At 40.2% G+C, this 20,855-nt stretch overlaps 1 protein-coding gene across 1 annotated transcript; it reads left to right on the top strand.

Moving 5' to 3' along the window:
- Nucleotides 1-18,773: 18,773 nt before the first annotated feature.
- On the top strand, nucleotides 18,774-20,258 carry LOC307069905 (germ cell-less protein-like 1; the record flags this gene model as incomplete). The annotated part of the gene is made up of 1 exon (XM_079728215.1): nucleotides 18,774-20,258. One exon carries the CDS (start codon nucleotides 18,774-18,776, stop codon nucleotides 20,256-20,258), a length of 1,485 nt encoding a protein of 494 aa, XP_079584341.1.
- Nucleotides 20,259-20,855: the final 597 nt, after the last annotated feature.

Genomic DNA, 20,855 nt, shown 5'->3' with positions numbered 1-20,855 from the left:
GGGAAGAGATACAAGATAGCATACCAACATATAACATTTCCACCCTACAAATCCAAAAATGTGGGCTTCCCTGGTGGCGCAGTGGTTGAGAGTCCACCTACCGATGCAGGCGACACGGGTTCGTGCCCCAGTCCGGGAAGATCCCACATGCCACGGAGCGGCTAGGCCCGTGAGCCATGGCCGCTGAGCCTGCACGTCTGGAGACTGTGCTCTGCAATGGGAGAGACCACAACAGTGTGAGGCCCGTGTACCACAAAAAAATAACCCCAAAAAACAAAACAAACAAAAACAAACAAATCCAAAAATGTAAATAACCTCAAGAGCATAGAAAATAATAAAATAAATAGGAAGTGGTGAGTTTTGAGTATTTAGCTTTCTTTTTAATAAATTTATTTAATTATAAGTTTATATAATTTAATTTTAAATAACTGTTATGTTTGACAACCAGTTCATTAAATCCCTGAAAATTTAGCAGTTTCTCATGAGCCATTACAAGCTGGCTCCAGCCCACCACTGCTCCCATGTGACTGTCTCCCAAACACATGTCTGCAGCCCAGATCGCTCTCCTCAATTCCAGACCCATGTACACAATCGACAATTCAACTCTACTTGGATGTTCGATAGACACCTCTAACACATTTCAACAATTACATTCTCAATAAATTCCCACTGTCCGAAGTCTACTTTACACTTTGTCTTCCCTATCTCAGAAAATAGCACCACTAGTCACCAGTCACCCAAGCCAGAAACCTGGGAATCATCTTTGGCTTCTTTCTCTTTCTAAGATACTCAGTATCCCTGAGCCTTTTCAATCCTAACTTATTAACCCCTCTCCCCCTGCTATTGCCTTAGTTTAGGCTTCTTCATCTCATGCCTAGAACATGACAGCAGTCTCCTAACTGGTCTCCCTGAATTTCCACCCTTTCTCCCTACTAATCTATCCTACACTAAATGACTAGAAGGAAATTCAAACCTCACCATGTCATTATCAAGCTTAAAACTCCTCAGTGGAGATTGACTTCCAGATCACTCCCCAGTGAAACTGGTGAAAAGTATTTTAAAAACAATAATTTAAATCTCTGGAAATAGTCCTAAGGGCAAACAGCAAATGAAGAAACATCTATTCAAGAAAAGCTGCAAAAATTCAGTAAAAAAGGTGAGAATCTGTGGTATTTGAACCGAGACCACACCCTCCATCCCCCTCCCAGCACAGCAGGGTGAGTAACTGCACTCCAGACTTCTGCAGCTGATAACACAGGGTTCCCTCTCCCCTAGCTCCCAATCAGAGGGCTTCCTTCCCACGAGAAGCAAGACTTCAGCGTTTCTCATCCTGCCCTCAGGTACCTGTTGCTAAGGCTAAATCCTGGGTGACTGTGGTCAAAAAGTGGTGTCTCACTTTTTCCACCCAGCCCCCACTCATGGCATGGAGACTCTGCCTTGATGATGCATATTGAGAATACTGCGGCCTTCATCATCCTTTTCCTGCCTAATTAAGTGGTAATTACGTGGCAGGAGAGGAAAGCTGAGAGGACTTCAGGTTACTAACTGCCCCCATCCACCAAGAGATCAGCTCTTGGAGTGGGAGTGTTACTCAGAGAGAAGCTTGCCATTTCCTCACTAGCTCCAGAGCCTTGGCTCAGGGATTTTGCCTGGGGGGTGGGGGGAAGAAGCAAACCATAAAAAAGATAGATCCTGATCTCTTACCAAAGGAAATGATTCTGTTTGCAACAGAGCTTGAAGATGTACAAGCCTAAGGAAACTCTCAAGAGCAGTGGAGGTTGCAGTGAAAAGCAATTGGGAGGACTGGGAGGAGGTTCAAGGATTTTAATAAAGATACAGTCTAGGCTGTGGGCAGGCTAGTTTGCAGGACAGAACTGGGGGATAAGACAGCTGTGAGGAGCCCTCTTAGGGTCAGAACAAATATCAAACATTGAACTCAGAAACTATTGCTTCTGAGAAAATGGAAATCCTGGAGTTTAAAAATATAATAATTGGACTTCCTGCTTCTGGTTCCTTGTAAGGAGCTGGGAAGTTGCCACTCAATCCTCAAACAAGTAAGAAGCGGAACAGACTGAAACATCAACAAATCTTCTTGTATCCATAAGAGAAATGAAGACACAAGGCAAACTTTTGCCGCCAACATTAGAGAGACAGGCAAATAAAGGCTCTCACAGATTACTGCAGCAGAGACTCACCAGCAGAAAGCACCAGGGAACCAGCGCCCACGTAGGAAGTTCTGAACTGTAACTGACGAATTGCTGGAGTCTGAGCACAGAAAACTCCGAAAGTTAAAAACTCCATGGGGACCCAGTTGTGGTAGGGTCCCACAGTATTGTGGGATTTACCTCCAGGAGCTCAACCAGTTTCCATATTATCAGAGAAAATCCCCTCAGGCTTCCAGCAGAGGGATGGGAAAAGGAGCCATTCTGAAATACACGAGAGAACTGTTCTTAACAAGGCCTGCCCCCAGCGGAACTTAATTAACCAGAGCCTAACCTGCAGGAGTATTATCAGAACTTCTCAGGGGAAGAGAAATATCCAAATCTAGCTATCTCTAGCCATCCTCTCCCACCTAAGGAGGGAGAAAAATACTGAGAAACACTCGTGAAGTTCAAAGTCCAGAGGTATAGGCACATTAAAAGACTGGGACCTAATCATAGAACTATAGAATGCTTCCCCTCCCCCCACACTTCACCACCACATTACTAAAGGCCTATTTGCAACATTTTTTTAACCTGGTATATCAGGTCCAGCTATCAAGAAAAAATTACAAGGCAAGTCAAAAATTAAAAACACAGTTTGAAGAGGCAGAGCAAGAAATAGTACCAGACATGGCAAGGATGTCGGAATTACCAGACAGGGAATTTAAAACAACTGTAATTAATATGCTAAGGGCTTTAATGGATGAAGTAGACAACATGCAAGAATACATGGGCAATGTAAACAGAGGGATGGAAATCCTAGAAAGAATCAAAAAGAAATTCTAGATATAAGAAAACTCTATAACAAAAATGAAAAATTCCTTAGATGGGCCCCTTAGTAGACTGGATATGGCCAAAGAGAGGATCTCTGTGCTAGAGGATATACCAATAGAATCCTCAAAAACCTAAGAGAAAACAAATACTGAAAAAAAAACAGAACAGATATCCAAGGACTATAGAACAACTTTTGAATTGGAATATCAGAAGGAGAAGAAAGACAAAAAGGAACAAAAGAAATATTTGAAACAATAATGCTGACAATTTCCCCAAATTAATGTCAGACACCAAACCATAGATGCAGGAAACTCAAAGAACACTGAGCAAGTTAAATGTCCAAAAAGCTATACCTAGGCATATCATTTTCAAGTTCCAGAAAGTAAACCATAAAGAAAAATCCTAAAAGAAGTCAAAGGGGAAAAAACACCTTACCTATAGACGAACAAAGAATTAAATTACATCCAATTTCTCTTCAGAACCATGCGAGTGAGATGAGAGTGGTGTGAAATATTTAGTGTTGAGAAGAAATAACTACCAACCTAGAATTCTGTACCCAGCAAAATTATTCTTCAAAAGTGAAGGAGAAATAAAGACTTTCTCAGACAAAAAAAAAAAAATTGAGGAAATTTGTTACTAGTAGATCTACCTTGCAAGAAATGTTAAGAAAAGTTCTATGGAGAGAAGGTAAATAATATAGGTCTAAATCTTGGATCTACATAAAGAAAGAAAAAGCATCAAAGAAGGAATAAATAAAGCTAAAATTAAAAGTTTTATTTTTCTTAATTGATCCAACAGGTAACAGCTTATTCAAAATAAAAAATAGATACAATGTATCAATTATGTATGCTAATGTATATATCTTATATATATATATGCTTATGTATGCTTATATGTAAAATGAATAACAAGAATGATACAAGAGACAGGAAGAAGGATTATTTTGTTATTATAAGATACAAATGTTATTTGAAAGTAGACTTAGATTAGTTATAAATGTATATTGCAAACTCTAGGGCAACCACTAGAAAAGTATAACTGATATGCTAAGAAAGGAGAGAAAAAAGAATCATATAAAATGCTCAACTAAAACAACAAAAGGCAGAAAAAGAGTGGAAGAATAGGAACAAAGAAAAAAGGTAACAGATCAATAATAGTAATTAATATAGTACATAGTAATACCATATCAATAATCACTTTGATTTTTTAATTGAATATTGTTGATGTACAATATTATATTAGCTTCCAGTGTAGTACATAATGATTGACATTTGCATACATTATGAAATGATCACGACTATAAGTCTGGTAACAATCTGTCCCTATACAAAGTTATTACAATATTAATGACAATACATTTTATTCTGTATATTACATCCCCGTAACACATTATATAATTGGAGGTTTGTATCTCCCCTACACATATTTTGCCAACCTCCACAAGCCCCTCAACTCTGGCAACAACCTGTTTGTTCTCTGTATCTATGACTCTTTCTGTTTTGTTGTTTGTTCATTTGTTTTGCTTCTTAGATTCCACATATTAGTGAGACCTTGTGGTATTTGCCTTTCTCCCTCTGACTTATTTCACTTATTATAATATCCTCTAGGACCATCCATGTTGTCACAAATGGCAAGATTTCATTTCTTATGACTGAGTAATGTTCAATTATAATACATAACATCTTCTTTGTCCATTCATATATTGATGGACACGTACTGCTTCCATATCCTGGCTATTGTAAATAATACTGAAAAGAACATTGAAGAGCATATAACTTTAGGAATCATTGTTTTTGTTTTCTTTGGGTAAATACCCAGAAATGGAATTGCTACATCATATGGTAATTCTATTTTTAAATTTTTGAGGAAACTCCATACTATTTTCCATAGTGACTGCACCAATTTACAAATCCCAACAGTGCATGAGGGCTCCCTTTTCTCCACATCCTAGCAAAACCTTGTATATGTTGTTTTTTTGATAATAGCAATTCTGACAGATAGATGTGAGGTGGTATCTCATTGTCATTTTAATTTGCATTTCCCTGATGATTAATAATGTTGAGTATTTTTCATGTGTCTCTTGGCCATCTGTATGCCTTCTTAGGAATAATGTCTATTCAGGTCCTCTACCTATTTTTTACTAGGTTTTTTATGTTGAGTTGTGTAAATTTTTTTATATATTGGATATTAACCCCTTATCAGATATACATTTTTCAAATATCTTCTCCCATTCAGCAGGCTGCATTTTCGTCTTGTTGACAGTTTTCTTTACTGTGCAAAGGTTTTTTAGTTTGATTAGGTCCCATTTGTTTATTTTTGCTTTTGTCTCCCTTGTCTGAGGAGACATAGTCAATAAAATATTGCTAAGATGGATGCCAAAGAGCATACAGCCTGTTTCCTTCTAGGAGTTTTATGGTTTCAGGTCTTATATTTAAGTCTTAATCCAGTTTGAGTTTATTTTTGTGTATGGTGTTAGAAAGCAGTTTGATTCTTTTACATGTAGCTATCTGGTTTTCCCAAAACCATTTATTGATGAGTCTGTCCTGCCTAATTTGTCATAGATTAATTGACCATAGGTGTATGGGTTTACTTTTGGGCTCCCTATTCTGTTCCATTGATCTATGTGTCTGTTTTTGTGCCAATACCATACTGTTTTGATTACTGTGGCTTCATAATATAGTTTGAAATCAGGGCGTGTGATACCTTCAGCTTTGTTCTTCTTTCTCAAGATTATTTTTTGGTTATTGAGGGTCTTTCGTGTTTCTATACAAATTTTATGATTACTTGTTCCAGTTCTGTGAAAAATGCCTTTGATATTTTTATAGAGATTACATTAAATCTATAGATTGCCTTGGGTAGTATGGTCATTTTAACAATATTAATTCTTTCAATCCATGAGCATAGTGTATCTATCCATTTATCTGTGTGATCTTAATTTTCTTTCATGTGTCTTATAGGTTTCCAAGTACAAGTCCTCTTTGCATAGATTTATTCCTAGGTATTAATATTTTATTTTTTTGATGCAATCATAAATGGGATTGTTTCCTTAATTTCTCTTTCCGATAATTTATTGTTAGCCTAGAGAAACACAACAGATTTCTGTATATTAAATTGTATCCTACAATATTACTGAATTCATTTATTAGTTCTAACAGTGTTTGGGTGGCATCTTTAGGATTTTCTATATATAGTATCATGTCATCTGTAAACAGTGATAGTTTTACTTCTTCCATTAATATTTGGATTTCTTTTATTTCTTTTTCCTGTCCGATTGCTGTCGCTAGGACTTCAAATACTATGTTGAGAAAAAGTGGCTAGAGTGGGCAACTTTCTCTTGTTCCTGATCCTAGAGGAAATGCTGTCAGCTTTTCACCATTGAGTATGATGTTGGCTGTGAGCTTGTCATATGTGGCTTTAATTATGTTGAGGGATGTTCCATCTATAACCACTTTGTTGATAGTTATTATCATAAATGGATGTTGAATTTTGTCAAAAGTTCATCTATTGAGATGATTATACAATTTTTCTTCTATTGTAAATGTTGTGTATCACATTGATTGATTTGAAGATATTGAACCATCCTTGCATCATTGGAATAAATCCCACTTGATCATGGTGTATTATCCTTTTAAAGTACTGTTGAATTTGGACTGCTAATATTTTGTTGAGGATTTTTACATCTATATTAATCAGTGATACTGGCCTGTAATTTTATATTTTTGTGGTGTCTTTGTCTGGTTTTGGTATCAGGGTGACATTGGCCTTGTAGAATACGTTCAGAAGTGTTCCTTACTATTCAGTTTTTTAGAATAATTTCAGAAGGATTTGTGTTAACTCTTCTTTAAATGTTTGGTAGAATTCAAACATGAAGTAGTCTGGTTCAGAACTTTTGTTTACTCTTCTTTAAATGTTTGGTAGAATTCAAACATGAAGTAGTCTGGTTGAGAACTTTTGTTTACTGGGAATATTTTTTTAAATGACAGATTCAATTTCATTACTGGTAATTGTTAATATTTTCTATTTCTTCAGTCTTGGGAGATTGTACATTTCTAAGAATTGTTCCATTTCTTCTAGGTTGCCCATTTTTATTGTCATATAATTGTTCTTAGGAATCTCTTATGATCCTTTGTAGTTCTGTGACGTTGGTTATAACTTCTCTCTCCTTTCTGATTTTATTTATATGGGTCTTCTCTCTTTTTTCTTGATGAGTCTGGCTAAAGGTTTATCAATTTTGTCTATCTTTTCAGAGAACCAGATTTTAGTTTCATTGGTCTTTTCTTTTTTTTTTTAGTCTCTATTTCATTTATTTCTGCTCTGATCTTTATTATTTCTTTTCCTTCTACTAAGTTTCCTTCTACTAGGTCTTGTTTGTTCGTTGTTCTTTTTCTAGTTCCTTTAGGTGTAAGGTTAGATTGTTTATTTGAGATTTCTCTTATTTCTTGAGGTAGGCTTGTGTCACTGTAACTTCCCTCTTAAAGCTGCTTTTGTTGCATTCCATAGGTTTTTGGATTATTGTGTTTCTCTTTTTAATTGTCACCAGATATTTTTTGAGTTCCTCTTTGATTTCTTCAGTGGTGCATTGGTTGTTTAGTAGTATATTGTTTAGTCTTCACATGTTTGGATTATTTGCCGTTTTTTTCTTTTAGTTGATTTCTAGTCTCATTCTGTTGTGGTTGAAAAAATGCTTGAATGATTTCAATTTTATTAGCTTTATTGAGACTCGTTTTGAGCCTAGCATGTTATCTAGCCTAGAAAATTTTCCATGTGCACTAGAAAAGAATGTATATTCTGCTGCTTGGGGATGGAATGTTCTATATATATGTATTAAGTGCATCTGGTCTAACATGTCATTTAAGGCCAGTGTTTCCTTATTGATTTTCTCTCTGGATGATCTGTCCATGATATAAGTGAAATGTTAATGTCCCCTACTATTATTGTGTTACTGTCAATTTCCCCCTTTATATCTGTTAATATTTGGTATATGTATTTAGGTGTTCCTATTTTGGTTGTATATATATTTACAAATGTTGTATCTTCTTGTGGGATTGATCTATTTATCATTATGTAATGTCCTTATTTGTCTCTTGTTACAGTCTTTGTCGTAAAGTCCATTTTATCTGATATAAGTATTGCTACCTCAGCTTTCTTTTTGTTTCCATTTGCATGAAATAACTTTTTCCATCCCCTCACTTTCAACATGTGTGTGTCTTTAGATCTGAAGTGAGTCTCTTGTAGGCAGCATATATACGGGTTTTGTTTTTTTAATCCATTCAGCCATTCTATGTCTTTTTTTTTTTTTTTGAGGTATGTGGGCCTCTCACTGTTGTGGCCTCTCCTGTTGCGGAGCACAGGCTCCAGATGCGCAGGCTCAGTAGCCATGGCTCATGGGCCTAGCTGCTCCGCGGCATGTGGGATCTTCCCAGACCGGGGCGTGAACCCGTGTCCCCTGCATCGGCAGGTGGACTCCCAACCACTGCGCCACCAAGGAAGCCCCATTCTATGTCTTTTGATTGAAGCATTTTGTCCATTTATATGTAAAGTAATTCTTTATAGGTATGTTCTTATTGTCATTTTGTTAACTGTTTTCTGGTTGGTTTTGTAGTTCTTTTTTGTTACTCTCTTCCCTTATGACTTGATAACTACCTTTAGTATATGTTCAGATTCCTTTCTCCTTTGTGTATGTATCTACTGTAGGTTTCTGGTTTGTGGGTATCATGAGGTTCATACATAACAACCTATATTTATATATACATGATTATTTTAAGTTGATGACCTCTTATGTTCGAACACATTCTAGCAACCCTGCAGTTTTACTCACCCATCCATGCTTAATGTATTTGATATCATACTTTACATCTTTTTGCAGTGTGTATCCTGTAACTACTTATTATAGACATAGATGATTTTACTACTTTTGTCTTTTAACCTTCCTTCTAGCTTTATGAGTTGATTTACTATCTTTGCTGTATGTTTGCCTTTACCAATGTGATTTTTTCCTTTCATAATTTCCATATTTCTAGTTGTGTTCTTTTCTTTTTCTGCTTAGAGGAGTGGTTTTAACATTTATGGTAAAGCTGGTTTTGTTGTGATGAACACTTTTAGCTTTTGCTTGTCTGTAAAACTCTTGATTTTTCCTTCAAATCTGAATGATAGCCTTGCTAGGTAGAGTATTCTTGGTTTTAGGTTTTTCCCTTTCATCACTTTAAATATATCATGCCACTCCCTCCTGGCCTACAAAATTTCCACTGAAAAGTCAGCTATTGTCTAATAGGAGTTCCCTTCTACATAACTAGTTGCTTTTCTCTTACTACTTTTACGATTCTCTCTTTATCTTTAATTTTTGCCATTTTAATTATGTGTCTTGGTGAGGACCTTTTTGGGTTCATCCTGTTTGGAACTCTTTGTGCTTCCTCAACCTAGATGTCTGTTTCCTTCCACAGGTTAGGGAAATTTTCATCTACTATTTCTTTAAGTAAGTTATCTGCCTCTTTCTCTGTCTCTTTTCCTTCTGCTATGCCTATAATGCAAATGTTAGTAAGCTTCATGTTGTCCCAGATGTCTCTTAAACTATCTTCATTTTTTTCAATTCTTTTTGTTTTTTCTGTTCAGCTGGGTGTTTCCACTATTCTGTCTTCCAGTTCGCTGATCTGTTCCTCTATGTGTGTCATCTAATCTACTTTTTTTTTTTTTTTGCGGTACGTGGGCCTCGCACTGCTGTGGCCTCTCCCGTTGTGGAGCACAGGCTCTGGACATGCAGGCCCAGCGGCCATGGCTCATGGGCCCAGCCGCTCCACGGCATGTGGGATCCTCCCGGACCGGGGCACGAACCCATGTCCCCTGCATCGGCAGGCGGACTCTCAACCACTGCACCACCAGGGAAGCCCCATCTAATCTACTTTTGATTCTTTCTAGAGTATTTTTAATTTCAGTTATTGTAGTCTTCAGCTCTGTTTGGTTCTTCTTTATATTTTTAACTCTGTGTTAAATTTCTCACTGTGTTCATCCATTCTTCTCCTGAATTCATTAATCATCTTTATGATCATTACTTTGAACTCTTTATTGAGTTGACTGCTTATCCACACTTTGTTTAGTTCTTCTGGGATTTTGTCTTGTTCCTTTGTTTTGAACGTATTTTTCTGTTATCTCAGCTTAACTCAGTTCCTGTGTTTATTTCTATGTGTTACATAGGTTGGTTACATTTGCTGATCTTAGAGAAGTGGACTTATGTAGGATATGTTCTACTGCACTCAGCAGCACACTCCCCTCTGGTCACCAGAGCTGTATGCTCTAAGGGTGCCCCCTATGTGGGCTATGTGGGCTATGTGTGCCCTTATGTTTCAGTGGGACCATCTACTGTGGGTGCACAGATGGGTGTGGCTGGCCCAGTTGGCTTTCAGGCCCTGTCTCATGCTGGGCTGCCTGCCCATTGGTGGGCAGGGTCAGGTACTGGTGCATCTGGTTGTACAGCCAAGTAGATCTGGAGGTAGGTGGTTACAGGGCCAAGGGGGCCCGGGACTGGTGCCAGTTTGCTAGTGGCAGGTAAGCCCCCAGCATTAACAGGCTAGAGGACAGACTCCAAAACTATGTTTGTCAGCACCAGTGTTCTTGTGGTAGTATGAGCTCCCCAAAATGGCTTCCACAATGTCTATGTCCCCAGGGTGAGTCCCATTTGCCTCCAGCCCTTCAGGAGGCTCACCAAAATCAGCAAATGGGTGTAATTCAGATTCCTTTCAAATTACTGCTGCTGCACTGGGGCTTGGAATGTGTGAGAGTTTACATGTGCCCTTTAAGAACAGAGTCTCTGTTTCCTACAGCCCTCCAGCTCTCCTGTACACAAACCCTGCCAGCCTTCAAAGCCAGACATTCTGGGAGCTTGTCTTCCTGGTGCAGTACCCCCAGGCTGGGGAGCCCGATGTGGGGCTTGAACCCCCTTTCGCCTTGGGTAGAATTTCTGCAGTTGTGATTATCCTCCCTTTTGTGGGACACCTACCCAGGGGTGTGGGTCTTGACTATAGTGCATTTCTACCCCTTCCTCCCATCTTGTTGTGGTTCCTTCTTTATATCTTTAAGTGTGGAAGATCTTTCCTACCAGTCTTCAGTTTGTTCTCATAGATAGCTGCTCTGTAAATACTTATAGTATGTCTGTTGTAAGGAGGTAAACTCAGTATCTTCCTACTCCAAAAGTTTGGCCACACCTCTCAATAATCACTTTGAATATCAATGATCAAAATTCACAAGTTAAAAGAGAGATTATCAGAGTAGATTAAAGAACACAACTCAGATTTATGTTGTCTACAAGAGACCCACTTTAAACATAAAGATACATGAAGATTAAAAATAAATGGATGGAGATATCTCAGAAGATGGCAGAAGAGTAAGACGCAGAGATAACCTTCCCCCCACAGATACACCAGAAATTCATCTACACGTGGAACAACTCCTATGGAACACCTACTGAATGCTGACAGAAGACCTCAGACCTCCCAAAAGGCAAGAAACTCCCCACGTACCTGGGTAGGGCAAAGCGGAGAGATTCCCGCATGGAGGATCTGTGCCGACTGGCACTCACCAGCCCGAGAGGCTTGTCTGCTCGGCCGCCGGGGCATGCGGGGCTGGGAGCTGAAGCTCGGGCTTCAGTCAGAGGGAAGGGAGAGGACTGGGGTTGGCGGGGTGAACACAGCCTGAAGGAGTTAGTGCACCACGGCTGCCAGGGAGGGAGTCCGGGAAGAAGTCTGGACATGCCAAAGAGGCAAGAGACTTTTTCTTCCCTCTTTGTTTCCTGGTGCACAAGGAGAAGGGATTAAGAGCACTGCTTAAAGGAGCTCCAGAGAAGGGTGCGAGCCGTGGCTAAAAGCGCGGACCGCAGAGACGGGCGTGGGACGCTGGGGCTGCTGCTGCCGCCACCAAGAGGCCTGTGTGCCAGGGCAGGTCACTGTCCATGCCCCCTTTCCGGGGAGCCTGTGCAGCCTGCCACTGCCAGGGTCCCGGGATCCAGGGACAACTTCCCTGGGAGAACACACGGCGTGCCTTGGGCTGGAGCAACGTCACACCAGCCTCTGCCACTGCAGGCTGGTCCCGCACTCCATACCCCGCCCTCCCCGTGGCCTGAGTGAGCCAGAGTCCCCAAAGCAGCTGCTCGTTTAACCCCGTCCTGTCTGAGCGAAGAACAGACGCCCTCCGGGGACCTACATGCAGAGGCGGGGCCAAATCCAAAGCTGAGACCAAGGAGCTGTGAGAATAAAGAAGAGAAAGGGAAATCTCTCCCAGCAGTCTCAGAAGCAGCGGATTAAAGCTCCACAATCAACTTGATATACCCTGCATATGTAGAATACATAAATAGACAATGAATCATCCCAAATTGAGGAGGTGGACTTTGACAGCAAGAATTATGATTTTTTCCCCTTTTCCTCTTCTTGTGAATGAGTATGTGTATGCTTCTGTGTGAGATTTTGTCTGTATAGCTTTGCTTCCACCATTTGTCCCAGAGTTCTATCCGTCCGTTTTTTTGTTTGTTTATTTCTTTAATTTTTTAATAATTATTTGTTTATTCTAATAAATCTATTATATTTTATCATACTTTATTCTATTTTACTTTATCTTCTCTCTTTCTTTTTTCCTACCTTCCCACCTTCCTCCCTCCCTCCCTCCTTTCCCTCTTTCTTTCCTTTTTCTTTCTTTCTTTCTTTCTTTCTTTCTTTCTACTTCTACTAATTCTTTCTTTCTAATTTTTCTCCCTTTTATTCTGAGCCGGGTGGATGGAAGGCTCTTGCTGCTGCAGCCAGGAGTCAGTGCTGTGCCTCTGACGTGGGACAGCCAACTTCAGGACACATGTCCACAAGAGACCTCCCAGCTCCACATAATATCAAACGGCGAAAATCTCCCAGAGATCTCCATCTCAACACCAGCACCAGCTTCACTCAATGACTAGCAAGCTACAGTGCTGGACACCCTATACCAAACAACTAGCAAGACAGGAACACAATCCCACCCATTAGCAGAGAGGCTGCCTAAAATCATAATAAGGCCACAGACACCCCAAAACACACCACCAGGCGTGGACCAGTCCACCAGAAAGACAACATCGAGCCTCATCCAGCAGAACACAGGAACCAGTCCACTCCAAAAGGAAGCCTAAACAACCCACTGAAACAACGTTAGCTACTGGGGACAGACACCAAAAACAACGGGAACTATGAACCTGGAGCCTGCAAAAAGGAGACCCTGAACACAGTAAGATAAGCAAAATGAGAAGACAGAAAAACACACAACAGGTGAAGGAGCAAGATAAAAACCCACCACACCTAACAAATGAAGAGGAAATAGGCAGTCTACCTGAAAAAGAATTCAGAATAATGATAGTAAAGATGATCCAAAATCTTGGAAATAGAATAGACAAAATGCAAGAAACAGTTAACAAGGACCTAGAAGAACTAAAAATGAATAAATCAATGATAAGCAACACAATAAATGAAATGAAAAATACTCTAGATGGGATCAATAGCAGAATAACTGAGGCAGAAGAACGGATAAGGGACCTGGAAGATAAAATAGTGGAAATAACTGCTGCAGAGCAGAATAAAGAAAAAAGAATGAAAAGAACTGAGGACAGTCTCAGAGACCTCTGGGACAACATTAAACACACCAACATTCGAATTATAGGGGTTCCAGAAGAACAAGAGAAAAAGAAAGGGACTGAGAAAATATTTGAAGAGATTATAGTTGAAAACTTCCCTAATATGGGAAAGGAAATAGTTAATCAAGTCCAGGAGGCACAGAGAGTCCCATACAGAATAAATCCAAGGAGAAATACGCCAAGACACATATTAATCAAACTGTCAAAAATTAAACACAAAGAAAATATATTAAAAGCAGCAAGGGAAAAACAACAAATAACACACAAGGGAATCCCCATCAGGTTAACAGCTGAACTTTCAGCAGAAGCTCTACAAGCCAGAAGGGAGTGGCAGGACATATTTAAAATGATGAAGGAGAAAAATCTGCAACCAAAATTACTCAACCCATCAAGGATCTCATTCTGATTTGATGGAAAAATTAAAACCTTTACAGACAAGCAAAAGTTGAGAGAGTTCAGCACCACAAAACCAGCTTTACAACAAATGCTAAAGGAACTTCTCTAGGCAAGAAACACAACAGAAGGAAAAGACCTACAATAACAAACCCAAAACAATTAAGAAAATGAGAATAGGAACATACATATCGATAATTGCCTTAAATGTAAATGGACTAAATGCTCCAACCAAAAGACACAGATTGGGTGAATGGATACAAAAACAAGACCCATATATATGCTGTCTACAAGAGACCCACTTCAGACCTAGAGACACATACAGACTGAAAGTAAGGGGATGGAAAAAGATATGCCATGCAAATGGAAATCAAAAGAAAGCTGAAGTAGCAATTCTCATATCAGACAAAATAGACTTTAAAATAAAGACTACTAGAAGAGACAAAGAAGGACACTACATAATGATCAAGGGATCGATCCAAGAAGAAGATATAACAATTGTAAATATTTATGCACCCAACATAGGAGCACCTCAATACATAAGGCAAATACTAACAGCCATAAAAGGGGAAATTGACAGTAACACAATCATAGTAGGAGACTTTAACACCCCACTTTCACCAATGGACAGATCATCCAAAATGAAAATAAATAAGGAAACACAAGCTTTAAATGCTACATTAAACAAGATGGACCTAACTGATATTTATAGGACATTCCATCCAAAAACAACAGAACACACATTTTTCTCAAGTACTCATGGAACATTCTCCAGGATAGATCATATCTTGGATACAAATCAAGCCTTGGGAAATTTAAGAAAATTGAAATTGTATCAAGGATCTTTTCTGACCACAATGCTATGAGACTAGATATCAATTACACGAAAACATCTGTAAAAAACACAAACACATGGAGGCGAAACAATACACTACTAAATAACCAAGAGATCACTGAAGAAATCAAAGAGGAAATAAAAAAATACCTAGAAACTAATGACAATGGAGACACGATGACCCAAAACCTATGGGATGCAGCAAAAGCAGTTCTAAGAGGGAAGTTTATAGCCATACAATCCCACCTTAAGAAACAGGAAACATCTCGGGTAAACAACCTGACCTTGCACCTAAAGCAATTAGAGAAAGAAGAACAAAAAAAAAACCCAAAGTTAGCAGAAGGAAAGACATCATAAACATCAGATCAGAAATAAATGAAAAAGAAATGAAGGAAATGATAGCAAAGATCAATAAAACTAAAAGCTGGTTCTTTGAGAAGATAAACAAAATTGATAAGCCATTAGCCAGACTCGTCAAGAAAAAAAGGGAGAAGACTTAAATCAATAGAATTAGAAATGAAAAAGAAGAAGTAACAACTGACACTGCAGAAATGCAAAAGATCATGAGAGATTACTACAAGCAACTCTATGCCAGTAAAATGGACAACCTGGAAAAAATGGACAAATTCTTAGAAATGCACAACCTGCCAAGACTGAATCAGCAAGAACTAGAAAATATGAACAGACAAATCACAAGCACTGAAATTGAAACTGATTTAAAATCTTCCAACAAACCAAACCCAGGACCAGATGGCTTCACAGGCGAATTCTATCAAACATTTAGAGAAGAGCTAACACCCATCCTTCTCAAACTCTTCCAAAATATAGCAGACGGAGGAACACTCCCAAACTCATTCTATGAGGCTAACATCACCTTGATACCAAAACCAGACAAGGATGTCACAAAGAAAGAAAACTACAGGCTAATATCACTGATAAACATAGATGCAAAAATCCTCAACAAAATACTAGCAAACAGAATCCAACAGCACATTAAAAGGATCATACACCATGATCAAGTGGGGTTTATTCCAGGAATGTAAGGATTCTTCAACATATGGAAATCAGTCAACGTGATACACCATATTAACAAATTGAAAGAGAAAAACCATATGATCATCTCAATAGATGCAGAGAAAGCTTTCGACAAAATTCAACACCCATTTATGATAATAACTCTGCAGAAAGTAGGCATAGAGGGAACTTTCCTCAACATAATGAAGTCCATAAATGACAAACCCACAGCCAACATCATCTTCAATGGTGAAAAACTGAAAGCATTTCCACTAAGATCAGGAACAAGACAAGCCCGCCCACTCTCACGACTCTTATTCAACATAGTTTTGGAAGTTTTAGCAACAGCAATCAAAGAAGAAAAGGAAATAAAAGGAATCCAAATTGGAAAAGAAGAAGTAAAGCTGTCACTGTTTGCAGATGACATGATACTATACATAGAGAATCGTAAAGATGCTACTAGAAAACTACTAGAGCTAAGCAATGAATTTGGTAAAGTAGCAGGATACAAAATTAATGCACAGAAATCTCTGGCATTCCTATACACTAATGATGAAAAATCTGAAATTGAAATCAAGAAAACACTCCCATTTACCATTGCAACAAAAAGAATAAAATATCTAGGATTAAACCTACCTAAGGAGACAAAAGACCTGTATACAGAAAATTATAAGACATTGATGAAAGAAATTAAAGATGTTAAAAATAGATGGAGAGATATATACCATGTTCCTGGATTGGAAGAATCAATATTGTCAAAAAGACTCTACTACCCAAAGCAATCTACAGATTCAATGCAATCCCTATCAAACTACCACTGGCATTTTTCACAGAACTAGAACAAAAAATTTCAAAATTTGTTTGGAAAAACAAAAGACTCTGAATAGCCAAAGCAATCCTGAGAACGAAAAACGGAGCTGGAGGAATCAGGTCCCTGACTTCAGACTATACTACAAAGCTACAGTAATCAAGACAGTAAAGCACTGGCACAAAAACAGAAAGATAGATCAATGGAACAGGATAGAAAGCCCAGAGATAACCCCATGCACATATGGTCACCTTATCTTTGATAAAGGAGGCAGGAATGTACAGTGGAGAAAGGACAGCCTCTTCAATAAATGGTGCTGGGAAAACTGGGCAGGTACATGTAAAAGTATGAGATTAGATCACTCCCTAACACCATACAGAAAAATAAGCTCAAAATGGATTAAAGACCTAAATGTAAGGCCAGAAACTGTCAAACTCTTAGAGGAAAACATAGGCAGAACAGTCTATGACATAAATCACAGCAAGATCCTTTTTGACCCATCTCCTAGAGAAATGGAATTTAAAACAAAAATAAACAAATGGGACCTAATGAAACTTAAAAGCTTTTGCACAGCAAAGGAAACCATAAACAAGAACTAAAGAGAACCCTCAGAATTGGAGAAAATATTTGCAGATGAAGCAACTGACAAAGGATTAATCTCCAAAATTTATAAGCAGCTCATGCAGCTCAATATCAAAAAACAAACAACCCAATCCAAAAATGGGCAGAAGACCTAACTAGACATTTCTCCAAAGAAGATATACAGATTGCCAACAAACACATGAAAGAATGCTCAACATCATTAATCATTAGAGAAATGCAAATCAAAACTGCAATGCAATATCATCTCACACCGGTCAGAATGGCCATCATCATAAAATCTAGAAACAGTAAATGCTGAAGGGGGTGTGGAGAAAAGGGAACACTTGCACTGCTGGTGAGAATGTGAATTGGTACAGCCACTATGGAGAACGTATGGAGGTTCCTTAAAAAACTACAAATAGAACTACCATATGACCCAGCAATCCCACTACTGGGCATATACCCTGAGAAAACCATAATTCAAAAAGAGTCATGTACCAAAATGTTCATTGCAGCTCTATTTAGAATAGCCCGGAGATGGAAACAACCTAAGTGTCCATCATCGGATGAATGGATAAAGAAGATGTGGCACATATATACAATGGAATATTACTCAGCCATAAAAAGAAACGAAATTGAGCTATTTGTAATGAGGTGGATAGACCTAGAGTCTGTCATACAGAATGAAGTAAGTCAGAAAGAGAAAGACAAATACTGTATGCTAACACATATATATGGAATTTAAGAAAAAAAAATGTCATGAAGAACCTAGGTGTAAAACAGGAATAAAGACACAGACGTACTAGAGAATGGACTTGAGGATATGGGGAGGGGGATGGGTAAGTTGTGACAAAGCGAGAGAGAGGCATGGACATATATACACTACCAAACGTAAGGTAGATAGATAGTGGGAAGCAGCCACATAGCACAGGGTGATCATCTCGGTGCTTTGTGACCACGTGAAGGGGTGGGATAGGGAGTGTGGGAGGGAGGGAGACACAAGAGGGAAGGGATATGGGAACAGATATATATGTATAACTGATTCACTTTGTTATAAAGCAGGAACTAATAAAAAGAAATAAATTTTTAAAATTAATTAATTAATTAATTAAAAATTTTAAAAAAAGAAGTTAATTATGGAAATTAAGGTGCCTAGAGGACAGAGCTGGGACCAAGATGTAATTCTCCATAAAGGAATAATCACTAACTGTTTTAGATGGGGAAGAGCAAATTGTGTTCTTGGAATTAATGGGGAAATTTCGCACACAAAGGCCTCTGTTCCACCATCATCCTACGAAGGGAGCCTGACAGCAATCATCCCAGGAGGGAAAGATAAACAGAGTGGAATCCCTGGTACGGAGTGCCCTTATCCGGCGGGGTGGGGCCTAGTGGGTGTGGCTTAGCGTGGCGTCCTCTCGAGAGACCGTTAGAACAAACGTCATCTGTACCCAGCAGCACTCTGGGCTGAGCTCGTGCCCGCGGCAACGGCGCCTGAAGAGGAAGCTTGTCCACTGCACCACTGAGGTATAGGCCATGGGAGCACTAAGCAGTCGGATGCCATGGCACTGGTGGGGGCGTGCCCCAGAGGAGCCAGGTGCCAGTGGCGGGGAGGAGGAGGCTGAGGAGGCAGTAGTGGCAGAGAGAGAGGAAGGGAACGAGAGTGAAGAGGCTAGACCCGCCGCCAGTCAGGGGAGCCGCAAGCGGAAGACAGCCCCAGGGGGGCCGCTCACAAAAGAGCCCCGCTGGAAACATGCTAAAGATTGTTCAGGGTCCGTTTATGAGGCACTCTTCCTGAGAGGAGAGCAGAGCGACGTGCGGATCTGCGCACTGGGGGAGGAGTGGAACTTGCATAGGATCTACTTGTGCCAGTCAGGGTACTTTGCTAGCATGTTCAGTGGCGCTTGGCGGGAGACAAACATGGATACTATAGAGTTGCAGATGCCTGACGAGAACATTGATCGTGAGGCACTGCACGAGGCTTTAGGTTCCCTGTACCGAGGCTCCATTCTCATCCCACCCGGTCGAGTCATCACCATCCTGGCCACAGCCAGCATGCTGCAGCTGGACGAGGTGATTCAGCATTGTGGGGAGGTCATGGAGGAGACTGTCAGTGCCCAGACCGTGTGCAGCTACTACTACTCTGCTGAAAGCTACGGACTCCCGACCATCAGGACCAGGTGTCTTCAGTGGCTGCTGGACAACATGATGACCCAGTTTAGTGAGGGGCTATTGCGAGAAGTCAGCCTGGATCTCATGAAAGAGGTCGTTGCCTCTTCACGGCTCTTGGTGATGGGGGTGGAGATGGACGTGTACACCATGCTGAAAAAGTGGATGTTCTTGCAGCTGCAGCCGACATGGAGGGGCCCGTGCAGTGTCCTATTGCCTGACACCGACTCATGGTTTGCCAGGTCCAGGAGGGATTCGGAGGGCACCCCTTTCCTGGAGACCGAGCAGGGCAGAGCCTTCGTGCCAGTGTTCCAGAAGCTGCGGCTTGCCTACATAATCTGCGACCTGACGTCAGCACACGTCATCCACCAGGATGCGCTGATCCCTCCCTCTTGGTTATGTCCCTTGTACAAAGAGCATTGGCTTGGCCCCCTCCGGGCTGAGCAGACCAGAAATCTCTGGCCTGTGGGCCTCTACATGTCTGACCCCCAGGGGAGAAGCGTGCGGTGCGGGGGCCAGCTCCACAGGGACAAGCAGTGCAGCTGGCGGTGGGAAGGCTTCAACTTCAGCTGGGAGCTGGTGCTGTGCTACGCCAACCAGCGCATCATTTTCCGGTGCAGTGCACGGAACAAGTCCCGCAGCCTCGGGGTCAGCCTACTCGGGCAGAGAAGGGTCACGTTCCGCCTGTGCCTGTTCTCCTCGGACAGGGCTGGGAGAGCCATTTTCAGGAAGGACACAGAATACCAGATGCTTTCCCTGAGAACGGGTCAAGAGCTAGAGGTAATGAATCTGGAAAACCAAGACGTGGTTTTCCCCATATATGTGGCCTGTAACTTCCTGTACCTCCACTGAGAGGGGCGTTGCCCAGAGTGAGGACCCCTGCAAAAAAGCTCAGAGAACTGAGCAGCTCTTTCCTGGGGTCAGGGACGACCAGCTTGGTCCAGATGCCAGCTCCTTCTGTGGGATCAACCAGACTTGCCCATCTCTGGTAACCAATTCTGTCAGAGGCTTTGTTGAACTGTAGCTCATAATACTTGAGATTGTTTACATGAGCATATGAAGAGGACAAATTTTGAAGCCCCCCAAACTCCTCGAGAACTCATTTGGGCTGTTAATGTGGCAACCTGTCCTCCTGGTTTAGGATCCATCGACAGCCCCAGCCCCGCCCATCATTTCTGTGAAGACAAAGAGCTATTGACTTTAGAGAGAAACTGTGAGCCTACCTACTCTACTACTCTTACTGAAACTCTCTTAATGTATGTGTTTCCTTTAGTTTGATTAAATGAATGTTAAAGTAAAAAAATAAATTTAAAAAAAAATAAATGGATGGAGAAAAATATACCATGCTAACACTTACTAACTAATTAGCACTTATGCACAGCAAAAGAAATGATAAACAAAATGAAAAGACAACCTACAGAATGGGAAAAACTTATTTGTAGACCATAT

This window comes from Hyperoodon ampullatus (assembly GCF_949752795.1).
Source record: "Hyperoodon ampullatus genome assembly, chromosome: X".
In the NCBI taxonomy this organism is placed as follows: Eukaryota; Metazoa; Chordata; class Mammalia; order Artiodactyla; family Ziphiidae; genus Hyperoodon; species Hyperoodon ampullatus.
Note: the sequence above shows the minus strand (reverse complement) of the source record. Positions and strands in the feature narration are given on the sequence as shown.